Source organism: Sinohyriopsis cumingii, chromosome 1 (assembly GCF_028554795.1).
Source record: "Sinohyriopsis cumingii isolate HCF-2022 chromosome 1, ASM2855479v2, whole genome shotgun sequence".
Lineage (NCBI taxonomy): Eukaryota > Metazoa > Mollusca > Bivalvia > Unionida > Unionidae > Sinohyriopsis > Sinohyriopsis cumingii.
In genome coordinates this window covers 164623979-164647614 of record NC_142961.1, presented here as the reverse complement: position 1 = coordinate 164647614, position 23636 = coordinate 164623979, and the positions used below count along the sequence as shown (strand labels likewise).

Genomic DNA, 23636 nt, shown 5'->3' with positions numbered 1-23636 from the left:
CAATTGGCTCCAATCTCTATCAAAGGCTATCACCCTATGATATTGGACACATTCCAGCATCGTGGCAGACATGATTTTGAGCACAATATAGACCTATAGAATCATTTAAACCTTTCTGGTCTCAATCAACCAAAATTCCTCAGTCTGTTTCCAAATGGAACCAATCCCAAACTCGCAGGGCCTATCATGCATTCTGCCACTGATAATCAGCTCATTCCACATTCAATTCTGCATCAAAATTGCAGATTTGGTAAAGCTGAAACTCTCTATGCAGATCATCAGTGTTGATTCCTTCCATTTGGTTGGAGAAAAAGGCCAGGTCCTTAAACGATACTACAGATTGTTTAGACACAGCTGCAGTGCTTGCATGAATAAGTAAGTCGGCCTTTAATGGGTTGCTCTCAGAAAAAAAAAAGGATGGATCTGCCTAACTGTTGTTTTCAACCCTTGGGAGAGTAATTTTATCAATACTTTCAATACCGCACATCAGCAGCAATGCTGGGAGCTTTCTCAATCGTCAGGAAAAACAAAACCAACCAAAGAGCCAGCCAGTTAGCATCACCCCTGGAAGCTATTCTTTTTAGAAAATTTGGCACCCAAGGACAAATAAATGATGAACTTTTGCAGAAATGCAAATCTGCAACATACAATGGACTGAAATAACAAAAGTAAATATCTTTATCATGATATAAACACCTTACTCTTGTACCTTCAGATTTTATACCCTGACTCTGATTTTTAATAATTATTCAGGGGCAAGTTCCTGATTTTGATTTTTACAATGTTGGCAGATCTACAATCCCTGGTTTTAACATGGCTCAGTTTGAATCCATTCAAACCTCTACCCAACACTTTGCTAAAGTCACTATCATTCAAGTTATGTTTCCTGAGAGCTTTAGCTTCCACATGCAGCATTAGCGAGCTATCTGCCCTTTATGTTGACCCAAATTCTCTTCAGTTCAGATTGGAAGTTTGTTGTTTCTCTTGACACAACCCAGCTTTGTAGCCCAGAATAGGTTACTTTTTGTTGGTAACCACAGGGTCTTCACTCACTTGCTCTCTTCCAGGCTGAGAACAGCAGCCATGCAAGATCTGTTGCTCTCAGGCACTACTTGAAACGCACAGGGACAAGTCATAGCACATGCAAACACCTCTTCCTTCTGGGGTGAGCGGGAACACAGAATATCACCCTTCAAGCCCTTGCTTGATGGCTGAAGTGGGTTACGCACACTGTACTCTGATGTCTCACTATATCAGTTACCACACAAAGATTACTACTCAGAAGCTTCGAGCCATCATTGCAAGCCTGATATTTAGCATCACACAGGCAACCTTGAATCTGGTAGGTCCAATGGTGGCAGCACTCAGACGGCCATCAGACCACCTAGAGGTCAAAGTCAGATGCTCAGTATTCCCTCCTCTCATTTCTTATTATCCTAACATGATTGGGAAATGTATTCAAAGGAGAAAGCAAATTTTTAAGTAAATTATGTTTCTCAGAGAATATTTACCCAATCATTTTACCTAAAACCCTCCCAACCACCACACCATGTGAGCATCCTTGTTACTCTCTAGCTTAGCTAAAAACTAGCGACACCTGGCAGAAACAAGGGATATTAATAGGCAAGAGTTATTATCCTTTGTCTGTTGAAATAGAGATAAACAGACAATTTTGTTATTTTAGTAGGGCTGGAAGGCTAATATTTCCTACATAACGTGATTGGGTAAGTATTCTTGGAAAAACATAATTTACTTTAAAATTTGCTCTCCGGAAAGAAATAAAATCCTTGTGTACAGTTTGTCCAAGAAAGGCAAGATAGTTCTCAAGAATGATCTGTGCATTAAGCTGTTGCAGAGTCCCTCTTTAAACTATGGGGGAAGCCACTAGTGGACTTGTTTGCAATGAAATTGAAAAACAAATGTCTGTTATATGTCTCCCCATTTCCAGGCCAAAGATCCTGGGTGGTGGATGCCTTCGGCTTAAGGTGGGATCACTGTTCACCTATGCATTCCTGCCTTTCAGGTACTTCATACTGTCAGGATCTCATATTATCCTGATAGTGGTTCTCCTGTTGATAGACAAACTCATGGTGTTACCTCAGTTTAGGAATCTACTGTTGCAGCACAAGGATACTCATCTCCACAGCATTCCCCAGATTCTTTACCTTCACACTCGAGTGATTTATCTGCCAGGTAATTTTTTTTAGTAAGATTGCAGACTGCATCATCCAGACCTGGAAACATTCTGCCTCTAGTGTCAGTGATGCAGAGTGGAGAATCTTGGAAATGCATCAGTCCAAGCTGCCCCTCTTCTTCTGCAGTAGCAGATTTTCTACTTCTCCTGTCCGAGTTCAGTCCTCACAATCAAAGGTAGTATGGCAACCATTTCAGACACAATTAACTTCTGAAAAGATCAGACTCAGATCCTCTCTTGGTGGATCTTATAAAGTTCTTAAGTTGCAGAGGACTGTTTCTCACTTGTTGATGCTGAGATGGAATTTTTCTTGTGTTTTGTTGGCTTTGATAAAAAAAATTCTTATGAACATGTGAGTTAGGCTTTGTTTGAAAATCTTACTCTTACAACAAGGGTTTTTCTATTGTGGAAAGGGTAGACTAAGCAATAGCAACATGTATCATTACATAATTAAAATTAGTTTTACACCCATCCACCTCCCAAAACAAATACATTGTGTGAAACCTATAAGGTCACAAACATATGGTTTTCGTACTTAAATTATGTTGTTTTTTTTAAAATATGTTTTTTGTGTGTTTTTAGATACTCAAGAGCTTGTAAATCGGCTCTCAAAGTACTTGTCAACTGCCACTGGAACTGTCTCTATCCCAATAGCAGAAGCTATGATCATGTGCAGAGTGAAAGGGTGAGTGTAAATTATAAGCAAAAGGCCAAAGTATTTTATTGAACACATGTTCAAAGCATTACAGTAAAACTTAGACTTTGATAGTTCTCATGAATGGTCAGAATTTTGCATGAGATTGTTGCAGAATGAATAGTTTTAGCTTCATAATGATCTGTCTTAATTAAGAACCTAATCAGTCAAGGGTTAAGAAACTGTAAGTAAATGAAAAAACTTGACCTAAATCTTTAATGCAAAATTTTAGTGACTGGCATTAAAGTCAGAGGGTCACGCGAATATGTGTTAGAATGAATTGTCCTAGCGTTATAAAGATTCAGCTGAAGTATGATCAAATTGAATATGTGTTGGAATGAATTGTTCTAGCGTTTTAAAGATTCAGCTGAAGTATGATCAAATCGAATGTGTTGGAAGGAATTGTCCTAGCGTTATAAAGATTCAGCTGAAGTATGATCAAATTGAATATGTGTTGGAAGGAATTGTCCTAGCGTTATAAAGATTCAGCTGAAGTATGATCAAATTGAATATATATTGGAAGGAATTGTCCTAGTGTTAAAAAGATTCAGCTGAAGCATGATCAAATTCTATAAAATGCTGTAGGGAAATATAAGTAAATGAAATGACTTTAACCTTGGTATTAATACAGATTTCTATGACTAATTTTGATTCCAGGATTAGGGTGCTAACCAGGTATGTGGCAAAATGAATTATAATTTCTTAATGATTCATTCCAAGACAAGAATTTATCAAAGGGTTTAAGGAAATACATGCAGTTAAAAACAATTTTTTACCAAAACCTGTTGTGTTTTGGTTTATCACTAATGCAAGCCAAAGAATAATAATAATAACCATCAGTTTGAAATGATGTTGATACCTTTATTATTAAGTTGTACACAATGCTGTTTAATATTCAGAGACTTGTCTTCTAAAACACAATCACTTGTGCATATTGTGGGAGATGAAAGATTTCCAAGAAACAAATGCTGAGACAATTTAGGTGTTTCACAAACTAAACAAAGTCTAATTAAAATAATTTTAATATAAGAGAGAGAGGATCTGCTCTTAAACAAACAGGATGAAAAAGAAGTCACATACAGGTATTAGCTGGTTTAATTCTGTCATTCACTTTTAAATTGTTTGCTTAACATGTTCCCACACAATGAAGTTTAAAGTTTAAACAGCACCATCCAGTGTGCAACTTTGCTAGCCAAGCCTGTTTAGTACTTGCAACCCAGATATACATGTTCATGCGACACATTTCTCAAAATGTTGAAACGTGTTTGTTTTTACCTTTCACCTACTGTTTTTAGACAGGCTATACTAAGCGTGTGATACCACATTCTATAACCAGAGCTGTTTATACTTAGGATTGCTGATTTGATTGTCTTACATGAACTGTTACTGAATGGATGGATGAAAGTGATAAAAAAATTGTATTCACTTCAATATATTTTGGTAGGACATAAATGTGTACCATTTACAGTTAATGCAGATAAAAGTTTGGTACACTACATTCTTTCAATCTACATGACAATTACTGCAGTAGCAGTTAATTTCTCATGGACATCCATCATGGTATCATTTTTTGCGATTCAACAGAAATGCCTACTATTATGCAAACTTAGTTTTGAAATTGGTATCTGTGGTAGATACAATTGTATTTAATATACAATAAACAGCCTTCAGTTTTGTACACCTTTTCCTTTTTAATTTTTTATGTAAGTGGAAGTTCTTTTTGTTCATACCTTGATGTTCACCTTGTTTAACTTGTACTGTATTACACATAAGCTGAACATGTGATATCTATTAATATTGCCTTGTATATTGCCTGAAATGGCTAAACCATCTGTTTGCTAAGGCTATACATTTTTTATCTAATTGCACTGATTGTTACTAATATGGCTTCTTATTTTTCATGGCGTTAAACTCGTATTCCTTGTAGAACTTTGTTTACTCCATAATGGATGTGACAATGTTTTGGTTTCAGAGGTTGTAAATCCCTATTATTTCCTGTTTATCCTGAAATATTCCTATTAATTTTAATGTCTTCTCAAATGTTACTGCAGTAAATGCTCATTCAACTTTCTATCTATTAAATTTCTGAAGCATTAAGTTTGTACTTTAATTATGACCAGATTCAACAATTGGTTAATAACGCACTTTATTATACAGATTCTTGTTTAATATGTAATGAATTGCTAAGCAGCAATATATCTGTTTACTTATTTCAAATAAAGAGCGGAATCAAAAGTTTATTCTTAAATTTTGTCAGATGAATTCTGAAATGAAGATAAATTTAGCACATTTAAAAAAATACATACTCTTTATTTGTCAGTTCCTATTCCATGTTGGTGTTAAAAACCTATGGGTAACACTGAATTAAAGATAAGGTTTATAATCTCTTATGTTTACATGCAAAAACACATTTTATTTTATTTCAAAGAATGATTGCAGGTGGGGTGGGGTTTGTTGTTTATTTTTAAAGAAAAGTCTGTAGTGTAACACAGCTTTCTCAAACTTCAGATAGATTTGTGCTGCTGGGATAGATGTATATTCTATATGGTGTGTTGAATGATTAAGGGGGATAATAATAAAAAAATATATCGTTTGTTTTATATACTCCTAGAAACTAGTTTTATTTGAAAATATTGAAACATAACCACAGTGCTTTTCTCAGTTCATATTACAAGTCAAAATTTCCTTTTTCCACAAACAACAAAAAAAGCTTAAGAAGTTAATGTTTCTTTCGAAACATTGGTGCTAAAATATAACATTGAAGTTCAACACCATTCTGTCTGACCATTATTAACAAGCATATCGTCTGACTTCAAAGTAAATATGTCAGTCATCAGCTGGTGCTTGAAGACAGATTCATGAAAAAAGTGAAAAAGAAAGTAACATTTTTCATGCAAACCATTTGGTTTATGGCATGTACAGCAACTGAGAGAAGCCACACATACTGTGTATAAAAATTATGTGCATTTAAAAATAATCACTAATATGTTTTTTTTAAAAGCATTTGATCGTGTGTTGACAAGAAATATTTTAATTCATTAGTGTTTAAAGAACACTGTCTGCTAGGAAATGCCATAATGTAATTCGTTTAAGATTCTATTCATTTCTATGCTAAGGAGTGGGAGGGAGTTGTAGGCTGGGAGACAAAAGGAGATGGAGGAGACGGGATATAGCGTGAAACAAATTCACTTATTCTGGTTTTTAGAAAAGAAAGAACAAAGTCTAGACATGTATCTAGACCACTACACTTTTTTCTAACTTTAAGTTAAACTAGAGACCAGTTCTACACAGCACTATAAGAACTTAGTATCAGACATGTTTTCTCAGTTCAAATTTGATTTTCAAAAATTGACATCCTTTATTTCTAATGTGTGATGTTGCACTATTTTCATTCAGCAGTTAATGTGCATTTTGAAACATTGAAACATGACATTGAACAGTAGCTGGTACATTTAGGAACTGTCATGACTGACAGTTGTTGACTCGAAGCAAGAAGCTGCAGTAGCAGGTGTAGCAACTGACTTCAAGGGCAGAATGTTACTTCTCAGCCTGTGTCTGGTAATGCATGTAGATTCATTTCTTTTTAAAAAGTCAGGACAGAAAGAAACATTTTTAACTTAAATCATTTTGTTCGTGAAATGAATGGCTACTGATAGAGCACAACTGTCAATAAAGTGTACACAATTCCTTGCATCTAAAAAAATCATAATCTCTCATAAACAATGTTATTTTAAATTTTTTAAGTAAACATACAGAAAAACCTTTCATATAATAGCTCATATATATTTTTTATTTTACTGTGCAATGGCATGTTATTCTTGTAAAATAAACTTGAGAAACAGCATGTCATAATGCTCCATTGTTCTTGATCGTACATGTCATATATAAATAGTATGACATTCATTTGTAATCTCTTTTTGAGTTTAATATGTATCACTGATTTCAATAATTTCTTTAAAGTGTCTTAGAAATAGTATGGAAATAAAAGAGAAACTTTGACAGATTGATAAATACCACAAGAAATGTTACCAATATATTGTTTGTTCAGATAAAGGTATGAAATTAACGCCTGCCATGGTTGGGTTTACGGTATCAGGGTTTCTCCCATCTATTTGTTTAGTGCATGAACTCACAGAGCAAATACAGTAGAATTGGCAAGGGGTGCCATAAAACCCACTTTCGCTGTAATAAACTCTGACGGACTTCCACTAGATTGAGTTGGTTACCACTAGTCGAGGGGGGGGGGATCCAGGCTGAGTGGACTTGCACTACTCATAGTGGGCACTTAATCATAATCCCCTGCCCCTCTGTCCATGTCCACTGGATTGAGTGGTCAATCCATAAAACATGATGTGCATACTCTACTGATACCCTTTTGAGTCTTGTGTATGTTTGTACTCCAGCAATCCATTTTGGCATCTCCAACTTAACCATTGCATCACAAATTTATAAAATATTGCATCACAATATATAAATCCAATTACAGGTAACAAATATGTTGAGAAAAAAACTCTTTGGGAAAAGTTCACTCTTAAATTTCATAGTTGGTATATTGATGCATTGACATTGTCTTTTTCATAGTAGGTATATGGATGCATTGCATTGTCTTTTTCATAGTAGGTATATGGATGCATTGACATTGTCTTTTTCATAGTAGGTATATGGATGCATTGCATTGTCTTTTTCATAGTAGGTATATGGATGCATTGACATTGTATTTTTCATAGTAGGTATATGGATGCATTGCATTGTTTTTTTCATAGTTGGTATATGGATGCATTGCATTGTTTTTTTCATAGTAGGTATATTGATGCATTGGCATTGTCTTTTTTATAGTTGGTATATGGATGCATTGACATTGTCTTTTTCATAGTTGGTATATGGATGCATTGGCATTGTCTTTTTCATAGTTGGTATATGGATGCATTGACATTGTCTTTTTTATAGTTTGTAAATTGATGCATTGCATTGTCTTTTTTATAGTTGGTATATGGATGCATTGACATTGTCTTTTTCATAGTTGGTATATGGATGCATTGACACTGTCTTTTTCATAGTTGGTATATGGATGCATTGACATTGTCTTTTTTATAGTTGGTATATGGATGCATTGACATTGTCTTTTTTATAGTTTGTAAATTGATGCATTGCATTGTCTTTTTTATAGTTGGTATATGGATGCATTGACATTGTCTTTTTTATAGTTTGTAAATTGATGTATTGCATTGTCTTTTTCAGAGGAGAAGATGACTCTTCACAGATTTTTGTCCCATTTCTTAGTGTAAGTATGGTTGTCTTTACAGAAATAGTTTTTCAAGCCTAATTCATGTAAAAATATCTTCATTCTGACTTTATCAAATGTAAAGTCATGTAAAGACATCATTATTTTGTCTTATTACCTGTAAATTCCTGTTAAACATCGTTATCATTATCACCTATAAATGCATGTAAAAGCATATGTTTTGTCAATATCACTTGTAAATTCATGTAGAAACATTATTCTGTCATTATCAACTGTAAATTCATGTAAAGACATAATTTTTATCTTTATCACATATACAATATTTTGTTAAATTAAGGTGTTAAATAAAGTTGAGTCATTTGAAACAGAATGTCAGAGTACTAATAGTAGATGCATACTATGTTACAGATGATGTTTGTTGAAGATGTAAATATATTAGTAAACAAAAAGAAATATGTGGTGTCAGTGTATATCAAATGTCAGAGATTAGTAAAAGATTAGTTGTTTTTCCACAGAAAATATTAACTTTTATACATAAAAATGTAAAAGGTACAATTGCACTTGTAACCATGTTAAAGTATAAATAACAGATATGTATTTAAGCATTTTTAGTGCAGACATTTAAGTCTTTAGCATTTTTTTAAGGCAACCCTAACAGTAGTGGTCATTTTCAAGTTTTGAATTTCTTAGTTGTACAGTTTATTTTTGTTTAAATATGTATGTTTGTAACCCCTACCAGTTTTAAAAAGAAAAGGCATCAAGGATATAAAACAATGAACTGAGTTATTTCATTAATTGATTTATTAGTTCTAACCTGATTGTCACCTTGGGGTCCCAAATACTGTCAGCTTGTTGGCATTTTGAATCAAACTGGAGATTTTTTTAGCAACACAGTCTGCCTCATGTGCACAGGCGAGTTACTTCAGTTTGAACCTGTGTATACAAGTGTTTCTCCTTTATATTTTTTTCAATTTGTTTTAGAAATATTAAATCTTCACATTGCAAATATTGGATGCAAATAACACAGTTTTTACTGAAATGGACTATTCGAGAAACCCCAAAAGGACAGTAAGCAGTCCATCTTCTTGTTTACATTGGGAGATTCCATTTGCTTTGAAATGCCAATAAGTCGACAGTGTTAGGGTCCCTCTGGCAACAGGTTAGAAATTATCAACCAGTAAATGAAATGGCTTAAGTTTTGTCCATATTTTATATCCTTCATTTTTTTCATTTTAGAAATCAGTTGGGATGTATAAGTGGAAGGGTGTGTGAATACAATAGTAGCTTGCATTTTGCCAGTTTTTTGGCTGGCTTACACATGAAGCGGGGAGGAAAGATAATGATTTTGAAGTTAAGGGGTAAATAGTCAGGGTTACAACCACAGGGCAAAGTGCACAAGTTAAATGAGTGCTATATTTTTAAGTACCTAAGTATGTGACCAATGAGACGTCTTTACAAATTTGTAAAGCCATTATTATAACACAATTTATATTTTGCAGATGTATCATGTTAGGGTTAGAGCTGGTATGCATTCCACTGTTATGTGTCTTGGAATAGGCCATACATTTTGGAAATCAAAATCAGGTTACTCTGACCTTAATTTGATCACTAAACTTGTTCAAAGTGGTTTAATAGGATGTACATGTCCAGTTCTGTTGAGTCTCATTGCTGCATTAATTTTTCTTTTCCAGTTCTTGACTGGATCTTGAATTTACACAGCTTTTAAAAGAAGAGACTTGACTTTCATTTAAGAAAAACTCCATCATTAGAAAATCATAGTTCTGTGTAAGAAAAATCATCAGAAATTTGCAAGTACATTTGCAATGATCAAACTCGCCTGATCAGAAAATTAATTGCGAGCATTTCAAGTAATTTGGAATCATTTCATCTCAAATTATCTGGTAAAATCTTGGTTTAGTTTGAAACCTTTTTATGAATTCAAAAACAGATATTTGTAAATTTAAATCAATCTACAGTAATTGTACCTTCTACATGTAACAAAGAAGTTTGTTGTCTTCATTTGTATTTACACCTGTTTATTGCAATGTTGCCTGTCATTTTTTAAAATAATTTTTATCTATAATTGTGTAAATGATTATACTGCTAAGTTTGTGAAGAGCCACTTTAAAGTAAATTGGAACTAGTTTACAAAATTTATTTATCTGTGTATCAAAAACCTGCTTTTTATTGAATATATATTTTGTTTTTACAGGAAATCAAGATAGGAACTATAGATATTTTAAATGCTTCAGGTTTGTTCTTCTCTTTCTAGATCTAGCATTTATAATAAAAGAGCATTGACAGCTTTTGTTATGGCGTGAATGTCCATTTGCTTCTTGCAACACACCATACACATAACCCTTACACATAAATAGATCCCATTTGGTAGGTAAATTGAATATTATATTCCAACAGACACTGTCATGCATATATATATGTGTGTATATATATATATATATATATATATATATATATATATATATATATATATATATATATATATAGTGCTACATTTGGGACTGTCATTTTAAGAGAGTTAATGGGGGGGGCACTATGTATACTGGATCAGCCTCTCCCTCTAAATAATGTCATTTAATTGTATCTTGATTCAAATTTTTATATCAAATTCATATTGAATGTACAACACAAAACATGAATGGTGCACATTTTTCTTGTAGACTTCTTTACCCTAAACAAGATAATAGAACAAACCACGTTAAATATTAAATGGTGGGTCCAATTTTGAGGGAAATATTGACCTTTTCTATGAAATTTAAATCTATACAGTATAACCTTGTAGCAAATATAGAAATGGAACTATTCAGCATACTCTGATACGATTTGGTGTAAACTTTGTCTCAGAGATCTAGATGTGCATTTATGTGTTTTGCTTCTTCAACTCCATTTTATATAGAGTTAGGACTCTTGACAATACATAAAATGCCATCACATGGGATGTTGCATGTTACAAGCACAACACAATCATTCAACATATTCTGAGACAGTTTTGGTCATAGACATAATGTGCATTCAATGAGTTTATTCTTGTCGAATAGACATAAGGTGCTTTAATGAAATTTATTACCATTATCTCTTAGATTTAATGTGCCTTTGATGGATTTATTCTCATTGTCTTATAGACTTAACGTGCCTTTAATGGGTTTATTCTCATTATCTTATACTTAATGTACCTTTAATGGGTTTATTCTTATTGTCTTATATATTTAAGGTACCTTTGATGGGTTTATTCTTATTATCTCATACACTTATTGTGCCTTTAATGGGTTTATTCTCATTGCCAAATAGACCTAAGGTGCCTTTAATAATTATATTCCCATTATCTCATAAAATTAATGTGCCTTTAATGGGTTTTTATCTATGCCAAAAAGACCTAAGGTTCCTTTAATGATTATATTCCCATTATCTCATAGACATAATGTGCCTTTAATGGGTTTATTCTCATTGTCAAATAGACCTAAGGTGCCTTTAATAATTATATTCCCATTATCTTATAAAATTAATGTGCCTTTAATGGGTTTTTTCTCAATGCCAAATAGACCTAAGGTTCCTTTAATGATTATATTCCCATTATCTCATAGACTTATTATGCCTTTAATGGGTTTATTCTCATTACTGAAGTGATTGCCTTTTGTTCCTATACTTTGATTTTACACCCAGATCATTCATGATTTAAAGTGAATTTTTTTTCCACCTTAAAATTGTTGAACTATTGCACACATTTGATCACTTGCATTTTACATTTTGAATTTGTAAACTTGTGGCCCATTATTATTTTTGGATACACCCACCTAGCCCTGCCCAATTTGTTTCCGTCAAATACATGTACCGTGTTTAAGGCCTTACAGTAACAATTCGTACCAAGTGGGACCCTTTGTAATGTGCCCATTACTTGCAGCTTTTGTTAAAATAATGTTATATATGAATAGCTATTTGGTATGAAAGCATTTTTTTTGTTGAGTTTACTATACTCAGTATTCAGCTTTAGTGACATACAAGAAGCATCATACTTTAAATTCTTATCACAAAGAAAGCCATTTTCATGACCTGTCTTTCCATGTCAAGGGACACATTATCATATACATACAGATTTTAAGTCAGGATAACTGTATATAAGCACAAAAGTGCAAGCTAGATGTATATTTGTTTTATTTATATATATATATATATATATATATATATATATATATATATATATATATATATATATATATATATTATTTCAATCAGTGCAAACTAAATGTCTGTTTTGTTTGGTTGACATTATTTCAACCAGTGCAGACTAGACATATATTTCATTTCGTTGACATTATTTCAGTGGGAGCCATTGTAGCTACTTGAGCAAAATATGTTGCATTGAATGGTTGGTTTTTTTTACAGAGGTCATGTCATCTCTAAATTTTCTGTGTTACATATTGTACTAAAAATGCTGTGTTCACCAATTTAGTTCAGACTGTTCTTTTAACTGGTCATAGATTAGAAGAGCTTGTGAGATGGTCTGTTGTCTGTTACACATCGTCTGTCCATCTGTTAGCACTAGTTCCCCACACACTTCCATCACACTGTCTACTTGCTGCATACCAAAAATAGTGTTCCTCAAACATCTAGTGTGGCTACCACAGTGGTTATCTTGAGAAAAAAAATTGTTGCTACTATAAGAATTCTTATGATGCCTAACTTTCTTATGTTGTTATTGCTACTTTTCTTGATTGAAAAGTAGTATTGCCATGGATCTTTTACCAGGAGACTTCTCATGATGTCTTGTTGGTCTTAAATGAAAACAGTACCTATCTGATTTCCAGTATGTCCACCACTAATTTGAAATTTTTATTACTGAAAAATATCAGATTTGGTTTCTAATCTTAAATTCCAGAAAATTTGGCTAATAGAGTGGCAGTCCCATTGATGGACTCTTGTTTCTCCAGTCAGTTAGCTTTTTGTTTGCATTGCAGTAGACTTTGATGATTACTTGACCAGTCAACCATCTTTATCCAGTTCTCCACCAGTTAATGTGTCAGCTACAGAGAAACAGAAGGATCTGCATACTCCACCAAATTCTCCTAATGTCACTGGGTCTCCAGCATCAGGAGGGTAGGTTGAAAGCGAAAGCTCTTCTTTTATCCCATTCATTTGTGCTTCTTTTTCTCCAATCATCTTTGGTATCAACACTTTCACTGTTCAAGGAAATAGAGATGTCAGAAAAATTCTCTGCAACATTTGACTTAAGTACCCTCAAAGCAATTTTACTTTTGTTTTTTTTTCTTTCTGCTTTATGCCAATTTTCTATCCGTTTGTGCATTCATCCAGCAATCCATGTGGTGGTTTGCAAGCTCCACACAATAATAGTCCCAGTGCCAGACAAAATGAGTTTGTAGAGAAAGCAAAAGTGACTAGCCTTTTTCTCAAGTTCATATGATAATGATGATGATGATCTCTTAATTGAAGTCATGCAGCAATTTGACCATGTGTACACGGCACACTAATGAAATATTTATATGCTAAAAAAGACTTTCTGATGCAGTAGAAAAGGAAAGGGGTGTTCTGGAAAGGGATGCTGCAACATTTGGAAAGGGCTCCATATTTGGTCCAAAGTTGAAGTTTGATTTTAGCTTTTTGCAAGATGTTAAATAATTGTTTTCTTGCACTCCTATATGAGAAGAAAAATAATTTTGAACAACTCTGTACCTATAGCTATTTTGAGAATTACTTAGTGAGAGTAAGGTTAGTAAGAAAAGGTTAGAGAAGAGGGATGTAATTTCAGATTATACCCAGTTATTTCCTCGGAGTGGAACTTGTATTGTTTATATCTGCTTTTAGGAATTTGTCTTAATTTTGTATGCATATGAATAAAACAGGGATGCTGCCAAGCTGCACAAATTGTGCCAAATTTTGTACAAATGTACACACTTGGAGAGCAATGATGCATGAGAACTCTAACAAGTTAGTTTAAAGTCATGCATATAAAAATGTACTTAGCACAATATACATGATTGTAGCAACACAAGTTTTGCCACCAGTAGAAGTCTAGTAGAGCCATGGTTTATACTTTTGGGTACTTCTGTATGACATAATGGTTGTTAACTAAATTTGATTGGCACTTTAGGCCCTGGAACAGACATTCTGTCATAGTTTTAACCATCCATTCATCAAGAAAGTTTTACAAATGCATATTTAAAATCATAGAAAGCCCTAAATGACTGACTCCAACAAGGATCATTTTCAGATGACAATTTCATTTGGCATATTACTGGCTGATGATAGCAATGATGACATCAATTTTTTAAATTTTGATTAGTGGAGCTGCAGAAGTGTTACTGGAATTGCTAATGAGTAATTTTTAACCTAAAAATGATGTTCAATATGAGTCCAATATGGATGCTAGATGGACAAAAACAGCATGCTCTTCATCCCCTATTTTGAAATAAAATGTAGAAAAGGCAAGATACCAAGCCTAGTTAAAATACTGGCAATTTAAATGTAAAGTGCAGTTTTCATTTCTTTTTCTCAAACAATTCAGCCCAAATTGTCTTTTGCTAAGCACTAAAAGGGTTCAGATAAATTTGAATAAATAAGAATCTAGAAAAAAATTAAAAAGTAAGGATATTTTTTTAATCAAAGTACTTGTCTGAGCAAACAGGCTGTGGCACTGTGGACCATAAATAGAACATCATGGAAGAGATAAGAAATCTGTTTGAACTGGGTACCAGGAAAAATTTTATACTGTGGTATAACATTGTATTTCTGAACATCCTGTGATAGGTAGCATGTTATACCACAATTATGTTAGTGACCAACAATTCAATGTTCTAGTCCATGGGCCTGTCATGTTTTCAAAAGATATAATTACCTTGAGATAAAATAAAACTAAATATTTCAGCTCAAAGGAAAATAGCACCCTGCCCAATTAAATGGCCAGTACCTTATAGTACATGACTTTGTTTATATTAATTGTATTATTAAGTTAAAATCTAAAAGCTGTAACTAAAGTGGGATGATTAAGCTTACATTATAGCTTACACTGTCAAAGACATCATGTTGAAATTTTTTGAGTCTAAATATCAAAATAGGAAGTGTTGATACAAGCCTACAGTTCGCAAGCTACACTATTGATATAATTGATGGGAGGACATTGAATGGTATGCCAACACCCAGGCCAGATATTTACCAAAGAGACAAGTAAACATAAAACACATGTACTCAACAAATGAGAAAATATTTAATGGACTTGAGAAATGATGTATAGCTCAGACAGAAAACAGCTGTGCTGCACTTTTGATTTTGTAGGATTATTTGATGCCTTACAGAGGAATACATACACTTAACATGTTCACATATGCTTTAGTGTTATGTCTCTATGGTGATGTCATAAACTTAGTAATAGAAAGAAGCAAAATCAACAAGTTTTGTAAAACTTAATTATCAAAGCTGTAATTGAAAATGTGAGAGGAACTTAGAGTATTATCAAGTGAATCCCAAATAATCCTGAAAAAGTTCTATGATTGTCCAAAAGAATAAAAAGTTCCTTATAAACTTAGAACTGGAAATGTACTGGTCCACCAAGAATCATGATATTAATCAAAATAGCATTGTCCAGAACTCCTTTGATTAATTCATAGTAGCTCCAGAATAATGCTTTACTCCAAGGAGCACTTTCTATTTAGAAAAATTAGACAAATCCATGTACCAGGAGTTAGAACAAATATAGGTATGCATAACACTAATAAATAATTGAAGCATGACCTGGGAGTATTTTGTTTATTGTTTTGTTTTGTTTTTTAATCCGAAATTTTCCTGAAAGTTGGATTTGACCTGATATTGTTTGACATTCCATTTTGCCACCCACATTGTATATGTGACATGTATCAAACATGTAATTATAAGATCATAAATATAATTATATTTCTAATACTTACTAATAATTTGATACAGGTACAACCATTTTGTAAACAAAAATAACATATTTGGTGCTATTCTGTCATGAATAATGAAAACACACAGTTAATATCATTAAAGTTACACAAGATTCCTCAGGAATTTCTGTACATTCCTTATTGACATAAACTATGGATGTACCAGTACAGTGATAAAGTACCAAAGTACATACCACTGGAAAAAAGTAACGCAGTATACCAATAAGCCTCTGCACAAATCAAATCTGCCATAGTAGTCAGCAAAGCTCTGATTCAAGAAAGTGGAACTTTGCCAGAGCTCATGTTAGTGAAAATTCTTATTTTGGAGCAGAGATATCCAAGAGATAATACCTATGAGCTGTGGAAAATTGTACATAACAACCGTTTTTAAAAAAATCAGTTCCCAAATTGTTCAAGCTGCCTAAGCTTGCTATACATATGCTCATTCCGACATCCAACTGTGAAAAAAGGGGTTCTAGGCACAGAACACTATTCATACACAAATCAGGAACTGATTCATCTCAGAAACAGTCAACAGATTAATGCTGATACAACTAGGGGAGACATCTTCTGAGGATTTTGAATTCATTGTAACTTGAACAGAGCAAAGCAGGAAAAAAGAGATGGATATTTAAGTGGTATAAATATTGAACCATGTCTGTTTCCTAACACACACCTCTTTTTTTTGTCTACTCCCTCATTTTGTTAACAAGGTGGAAGTTCCCCACAGTTTAGATAAAGTCCTTGCAGCATCTCTGATATAATTGATTGCTGTTTTTGTTTCTTGGAAGAGGTCATGCATAATCAGGTACTGAATTGTCAGTAAGGCCCTAATGGTCAGGGCTTAGGACCACCTCATTGCTCATATGTGGGCCAGGTCATAATGTCAGGTTGCTCTATGTCCATTTGTTGCTACCTTGTGTAGCTGGCCCTGATGGTCTGGGTTTAGGACCACCTTAAGTTTATACTGGAGAAAAAAATGAAACTTGATCCTAATATTTGGTGCATAATCTTGATTCTCATTTCTTTTGCAGTAATGGAGCCTCAGATTCTCAGGTACTGCATTGTGCAGTTGGTCCCTGATGATCTGGGCTTGGGAGCACCTTATATGTTTGATTATAATATGTGGGCCAGGACAGTGGGTCAGGTTGCTACTCGTCCAATTGTTTCCATCTTGTACAGCTGATCCTGATGGTCTGGACTTAGGACCACCTTGTAATATCTAATTTTATATTGGCTAGCAGGTGGATCTATATGTATGGGTTCCAATTCTTTACACTACATGTATTGTTATTGTGTTAGAGTTCCCACAACCACCAGACACATATTTTTAGATAGAATTTGTTTAGTTTAAATGTGACAGGTTAATTGTAGAGATGAATATTAGCATATTCATTGTCATTACATAACGCACATGCAGAAATAACTTACTGAATTGATTTCGGTAGATAACTCCCTCCAGCATGTGTTGAAGGGGTTAGTTTTAATTTGTTACTTTGAATTGTTTAATTTATGTTAGACATATGCAGACTACATACTGCTATTGGTTTTAAATGTAAATTATAGCCACCAAATATTAGGAAAGGTCCAACGTTTAAAGTATGTGTAAATTGTGCATATTTCTGTAGAGTTCCACTTTATGGTACTATTAGATCAGTTGTACTGCTGATAGGACCGTAGATCTCTCTATATAATTTAATATTTGTTTGCCATATTACTTCCCTGTTAATTTACATTGTTATTCTTTGGGATAGAGTTTACAAAAATAGTGTGGAACAGATTGTGTGCTGTGCCTGTGTTGTTACCTGAACACTTTTCATCATGGTTTATATCTTTTAAGGCAGGCCTGGTTTCTTATGCAGGGCAGTGTTGGTTGTATGTTTATGTGTTTTGGGTAAGAGAGTAGATTTTAATAATCAAAAGGTGTTAGTGTTTTTGTTGTCAGTAATTACATTTTAGTTTTTCAGTGTTTTTGGCTAACTTTTATTGGGAGTGGAAATTTTTTTAGCCTGTGAAGTTTATATCCTCATCCAACACCTTTTATTTTCAGGCCATTAAATGATTTCATGTTCAGTCACAATATCAGAAGTGAGAAGTGTACGACCAGGGTTGCATCTAGGATGCGTGATTGTGCAAAAACAACAAATTTAGCACAAAAAATAAGAATTATGCACATTTTTTTTTACAAATGCGTTCTTTTATTAATTTTTTGGGCTGTGAAATTCCCGGTTGTCACTCTCGGCAAATATGTTGTACTTGTATAGTTCTAAACACGTCACATATTTCTGTGTGTCATGTGCTCAATTCTGATTGGTTAATAACAAAGGTAGTATGCAAACAAAGTGCACATTAAATAACACTATAGTTGAACAACCATATATCAAGATAAACACCTCCAGCCATCATTTAATCCTTTGTAACAAAGACTGCATAAATAGTAAAGATTGCTCTAATAAAGTATTTAAAAAGAATTTGTCTTGCTACAGTACCAGTTTTGTGAAATTTACAACTCCAGCGTACGGTGTCATTTGTAAACTGCAGTAAACCAGACTAAAGTACATGTCACTAACCGCCATTGTAGTGCCGAAGTCATGTGAAGAGCCAGTAAGAGTAACATCAAAGGGAGTAATGATGGATATATGCAGTAAATTTAGAGGTTTATATTTTTTCTTTATCTTTATGAAAACTCACAAAACGCGGGTAGTCCTTATGTCCCAGTGAGAAATCGTTTGAAAGGGCTTCAGTGTACGTTTGAGTACATCGTTTGTCTTTCCAGTTAATCCATAATGCCTGGAGGGTGAATGAGCTCAATGTCTTCAATACTAGTAAGTGAGAATCATTTCCGGATTTTTTAAAATTATTTTTTATTTCTTTTGTTAGTGTTTCACCAAGCCACCATCTGTTTACCTGGGTGCAGATGGTCGCAACCTTTGTTTGTTGAGCTATAACGCTGTTGATTTAAACTTCGTCTCAGAGTTTCTTGATGAGTTAATTATGTCTTTTGGTTTCATTCATTGGTACATAATATATATTTATTCCACATTTCCCCAAAACCTGATCAAAACCGATAGTCTTTATAACGTCAACACTAATAACAATGGCAGAACCTCCGCTGAAAAAAAGAAACATTTTAACACTGGAAGAAAGGATTAATGTCATTGAAAGAAATGAAAAAGGGGAGACCACTCACAAAATAGCAGTCAGCTTAAGCGTCGGTAAAATGCAAGTTCAAAATGTAATCAAAGACACGGAGTCCATTAGAAATGAATGGCAGAAAGGTGCACAAGCACAGAGGAAATACGCCACGGCACGACGGACAGTTTACGGAGATCTGAACGAGCGAGTATGGGAGTGGTTTTGTGTTGCAAGGAGTAAAAACATACCAGTAAGTGGAAAGTTGATTCAGGAAAAGGCAATAATTGAGATACATGTTCAGACCAAACAGCTGAGTAAAACATGTCAACAAAGAAGTATAATGGATTTCTTAAAAAAACAAGTGTAATAAGTGTATAGAATAAGATATATACATCATATCTAACTGTTCATTTTTTGTACATATTAATGTTATGCTGAAATATAAATGTTATTCTCATTGTTTGATAGATGTATATCTTTATTATATAAAGATATTTTGAGAGGAATGCATGCAATATTTAAGAAGATTTATGAATAAAGGATATGATACATGTACAGTGAGTATGGGTATTATTTATTTTTCAACAATGCTAACTATTGACCCTGAAACCAGTCCATTTTCACACACCTCTTATGAGAGACCACCTGTCTTGAGAGACCGCTTTTGGTTGGCAGAAGGGGCGGTCTCTCATAACAGGTTTTTACTGTATCAGCAAGAAATCTGAATCATTTATTCATGCTATGTCAGTTGCCTATTACTTGGCAAAGGAGAATATTGCTTCTCTAAAATATGGCTCACAGTTGGATTTTGTTGACTTTCTGGGTGTTGGTGTTGGAAACATGAGAGTAGGAGGAAATGCAACATATTCATCAAGGGCTTCTGTAGAGGAATTTCAGGTAAGTTCTTTTATTTTATTTACATTTTTTTCTATTGAAATTTAGATGGAAAAATGGTGTTTACTAACAAGCAACCAAAACATAATAGTTAGGTTCCAATCAGTGCATATCTTGAGGAATCCCTGTGTTACTAAAAATAGCACCTAGCATCGTGATTGGCCAATAAAATTGCATTCGGAAGCTAGTCGTCATAACTTCCTGTCAATGTTTAATGGTGGATAAAGTTTTTCTTTTTTAATCAGTCTGGATTATTGGTACCTGTTTCTTTTGTCATGAAATTCTTTCATGTCTAGACAGGTCACATTTAAGTATCACTGTAACAAGTTTTCATGTGTTTGAAATGTTGATACAGTCGCTGTTGTTTGAATAATTTCCTGAGCATGTAAGGAGTTATTGTCGACATCATGATACAGTATAGTAGTCAGACAAATCCCACCACTTGAAAGTTATATAATGCTTTAGTAAATAAGTTATTATTTGCTCAGATGATCATTGCAGCAAATGACATTGACCCTGATCTGCTTATTCACAACTGCATATGTAGGGACCCATCAATGATGTATATAATACCAACGTTTTTTGTTTTCAAAATCATCCTTAGACACTCCATGGTCTTTGGCTAAGGTTCTTGCACAATTTGCATCTGATTTTGGTCATTTTACTTTGGTTTTTTTTATAATATATTTGTTTTACATTTCTCAAATATTTTAATGATAATAAAATAATAATAATAATGATAATAAAATACTTTTATACTTTGATTTGTCATTGAGCTTTATTTTTTTCCAGGATTGCATAGCAACAGTGATAGAATCTAAGTTAATCCAGAAAGTACGATGCAGTCCATTCATTAGCATCTTAATTGATGAGAGTACAGATATTTCAAATACCAAGAAGCTGGTCATGTATGTGTGACGCAAAACATGTTTTGACAGTGGTCTCTTGCTAATGCTATCAATAAAAGAGAAATGTACCCTAGAGACAAAATGTGCAGACTCTGGCAGATTGTACATCAACATCATGCAGACACATTTCCAAATCTGACTGTGAGAGAGAATTCAGCGATCAAAATTGAACCAAAACTGCAGGAAGAAGTCAGTTAGAAGAAAGGGTTCTTAACAGACTCACGATGATTTCAATTGAAGAACCTCTTCTGAGAGACTTAAACTTTAACAAGGCATTGGTTGAGTGGAGAATGAGGAAGGACAGGAGGCTATTTAGGAAATAGTGATCATATTTGCAGAATAATGCAGTCACAATTACAATCTGTCTGGATGCAGATGTATATATGTTTCAGTAAAGAGATAATTGTTATAGAAACTGTATATATAATTTCCCTAATTCTTTTTGAGCTTTGGACCTTTCCTTAAAAATTATTTTTTTCTCATCCATGTAAGGAAAATATGTGCTCTTCTGATCTTTCTTAGTATGGATTTGTAACCAATCAGAGTTGAGCATGTGATATGCAGGAAGTACATGACACTTTTAAGATTGGCCAGAGGAGTGACACTATTTGCAATCTTTGGTTTGATTCTTTAATGGTTAATGTGTAGCTGTTGTTGTTGTTGTTGTGGGGTTTAACGCCATTTTTCAGCACGCAATAGGCTATGTATGGCGGCCAGTATTAATGGTGGTGGAAGAACCTGGGAAGAACCACCGACCCACGAGAAGCTACTGGCAAGCTTTCTCACATACCCACATTGGTTGAATCCTAGACTCAAACCCATGCAGACAGGTGAGATGGCAGTGATCCATAACGGAGAGCGCTTTAGACGACTCGGCCACTCGGGGCTTCATTAATATGAAGATAGAATATTGTTATTAGAAAACATAAGACTTTGATTTCAGTTTTAAGTGTTATACAGTAATATACAGAAGACATTACTTCACTTATTATACTTGTTATTGCTCTTTTTGAATACATTAAGGTTTTTTTACACCATACTAGAAGCCCCCCCCCCTTATGGCTACATTGCCCCCCCCCCTTTTTTTTTCTTCTTAGATTCATTGGGGCAAATACCTACATTTATCAATCCCAGATGCAACCCTGTAAGACAGTTTAATAGTGTTTTGTGTCATAGAATCTGTTGTGTTATGATTATTATATATGCCTGCCATGGTGTGGAGAATATTATATTATGATGTCCATTCATCCATATGTTAACAATTTCATTTCTGCAGAATAATTCAAGTTGTCCACCATCTACAGTCACCAAACTAGATGGATGGCTTGCACTTAAGGTAAAGAAGAATGCTATAGTTTGCATCATTACAAGTATCAATGTCAAGGCATCTGTGACTGAAAGAAGAAATATGGCTTATAAACAATAACTATGTATACTCGCTTATGAGTTGAGTCCAACCACAGACTGCACAGTCCCAGATCTGCCGTTGCATAATGAGCGGATCTGGGTCTGTGCAGTTTGTTAAGAATAATTGGTAGAACAAAACAACATAGACCTGGATCTGTAGGTGTATTATGATATGGCAGATCAGAATCTTTGTTGTTTGCAGCTTGACTTATAAGCACGTATATACAGTAACTAGAGTTTTCTGCCATCTACTGTTACCAAACTTTGTGGCTGACCTGGGCTGAGGAAGAAACCAAATGATTTCAGTGTCCAGCAGTAAAATGCAGTGTTGCATCTAGGGTGCGTTTTAAGGCATTTCTGTGGTTTAATAAAAGGCTGATCCGGAATGAACAAATTAATACACCAAAAGTTCAGCAATTTAGCATTAGCCATTTTTTTATATTGGATGTATTTTTTCTTCTTTTTTGAATGAAAAGAAAGAGACCTGTTTTGGACAAAATTGTGTACAAAAGTAGATTCTGTTCTTATTTCATACAGTGAAGTCATTTTAAAAGAACATTCCCCCTTTCTGGTTATAATTGTTTATAAAAATTATTGGCTCATCAGGGCCTTTCAGGTGTAAACATTCCAATCTTTTTTAACTTGAAAATACATAAATCTTTCTCCAAAAGAACTTACACCCATATTACATATTAAAATGTACAGATAGCAGATGTTTTTTCTTATAGTCAATTGAACGGTATAATTAGAAAGGTGCAAAAGTATTTTAATTCCTGCATGTCTTTTGTCCATGAAAAGTTGGAATGTTTAACTTTGTGTCGAATATTGAAATAAGTTTTCCTGGATTATTTTAAACAAAGAAAGTGAATCTCTTGTTGAAATGAATCATATAACATAAGCATAACACTGCAGTGCGGTTAAGTAGCAGCAGTAACTTCAAATTGAACTGGTTTGGGAAATGGTTGTGATTAGAAATGAAACACAGAAAAATAAGCACTGTTACATTGGATGCAGAAACTAACGTAATCAACAGGCTTATTAATTCAGCTGACCATGTGACAGCTGTATAGGTAGGATTTAGTGCAGGCAATTCACTTGACCAAATCTTGCTTTTTGTCATTCTCCAGAGATATCGCTTAAGTTCTCGCCAGTCTGAATCATTTTGTTTCTTGTCTTAATTATTTTAAAGGGTCTTTTTTTCTCTCTTTTATTATTCTTTTCTACCTGTCTTACC

The 23636-nt window shown here is 33.8% G+C and overlaps 1 protein-coding gene across 3 annotated transcripts in view; it reads left to right on the top strand.

Annotated features, from left to right (window-relative positions):
• LOC149808301 (phosphofurin acidic cluster sorting protein 2-like) overlaps nt 1-23636 on the top strand; it is a 198960-nt gene that overhangs the window by 148758 nt on the left and 26566 nt on the right. For 2 of the 3 annotated variants that reach the window (XM_089975795.1, XM_089975784.1), the window contains 4 exons: nt 2777-2879; nt 8127-8169; nt 10343-10382; nt 13101-13239. In XM_089975795.1, coding sequence (XP_089831921.1) covers nt 2777-2879; nt 8127-8169; nt 10343-10382; nt 13101-13239 — 325 coding nt within the window. The remainder of the gene's footprint in view (nt 1-2776; nt 2880-8126; nt 8170-10342; nt 10383-13100; nt 13240-23636) is intronic. The other variant, XM_089975790.1, reaches the window with a different exon arrangement.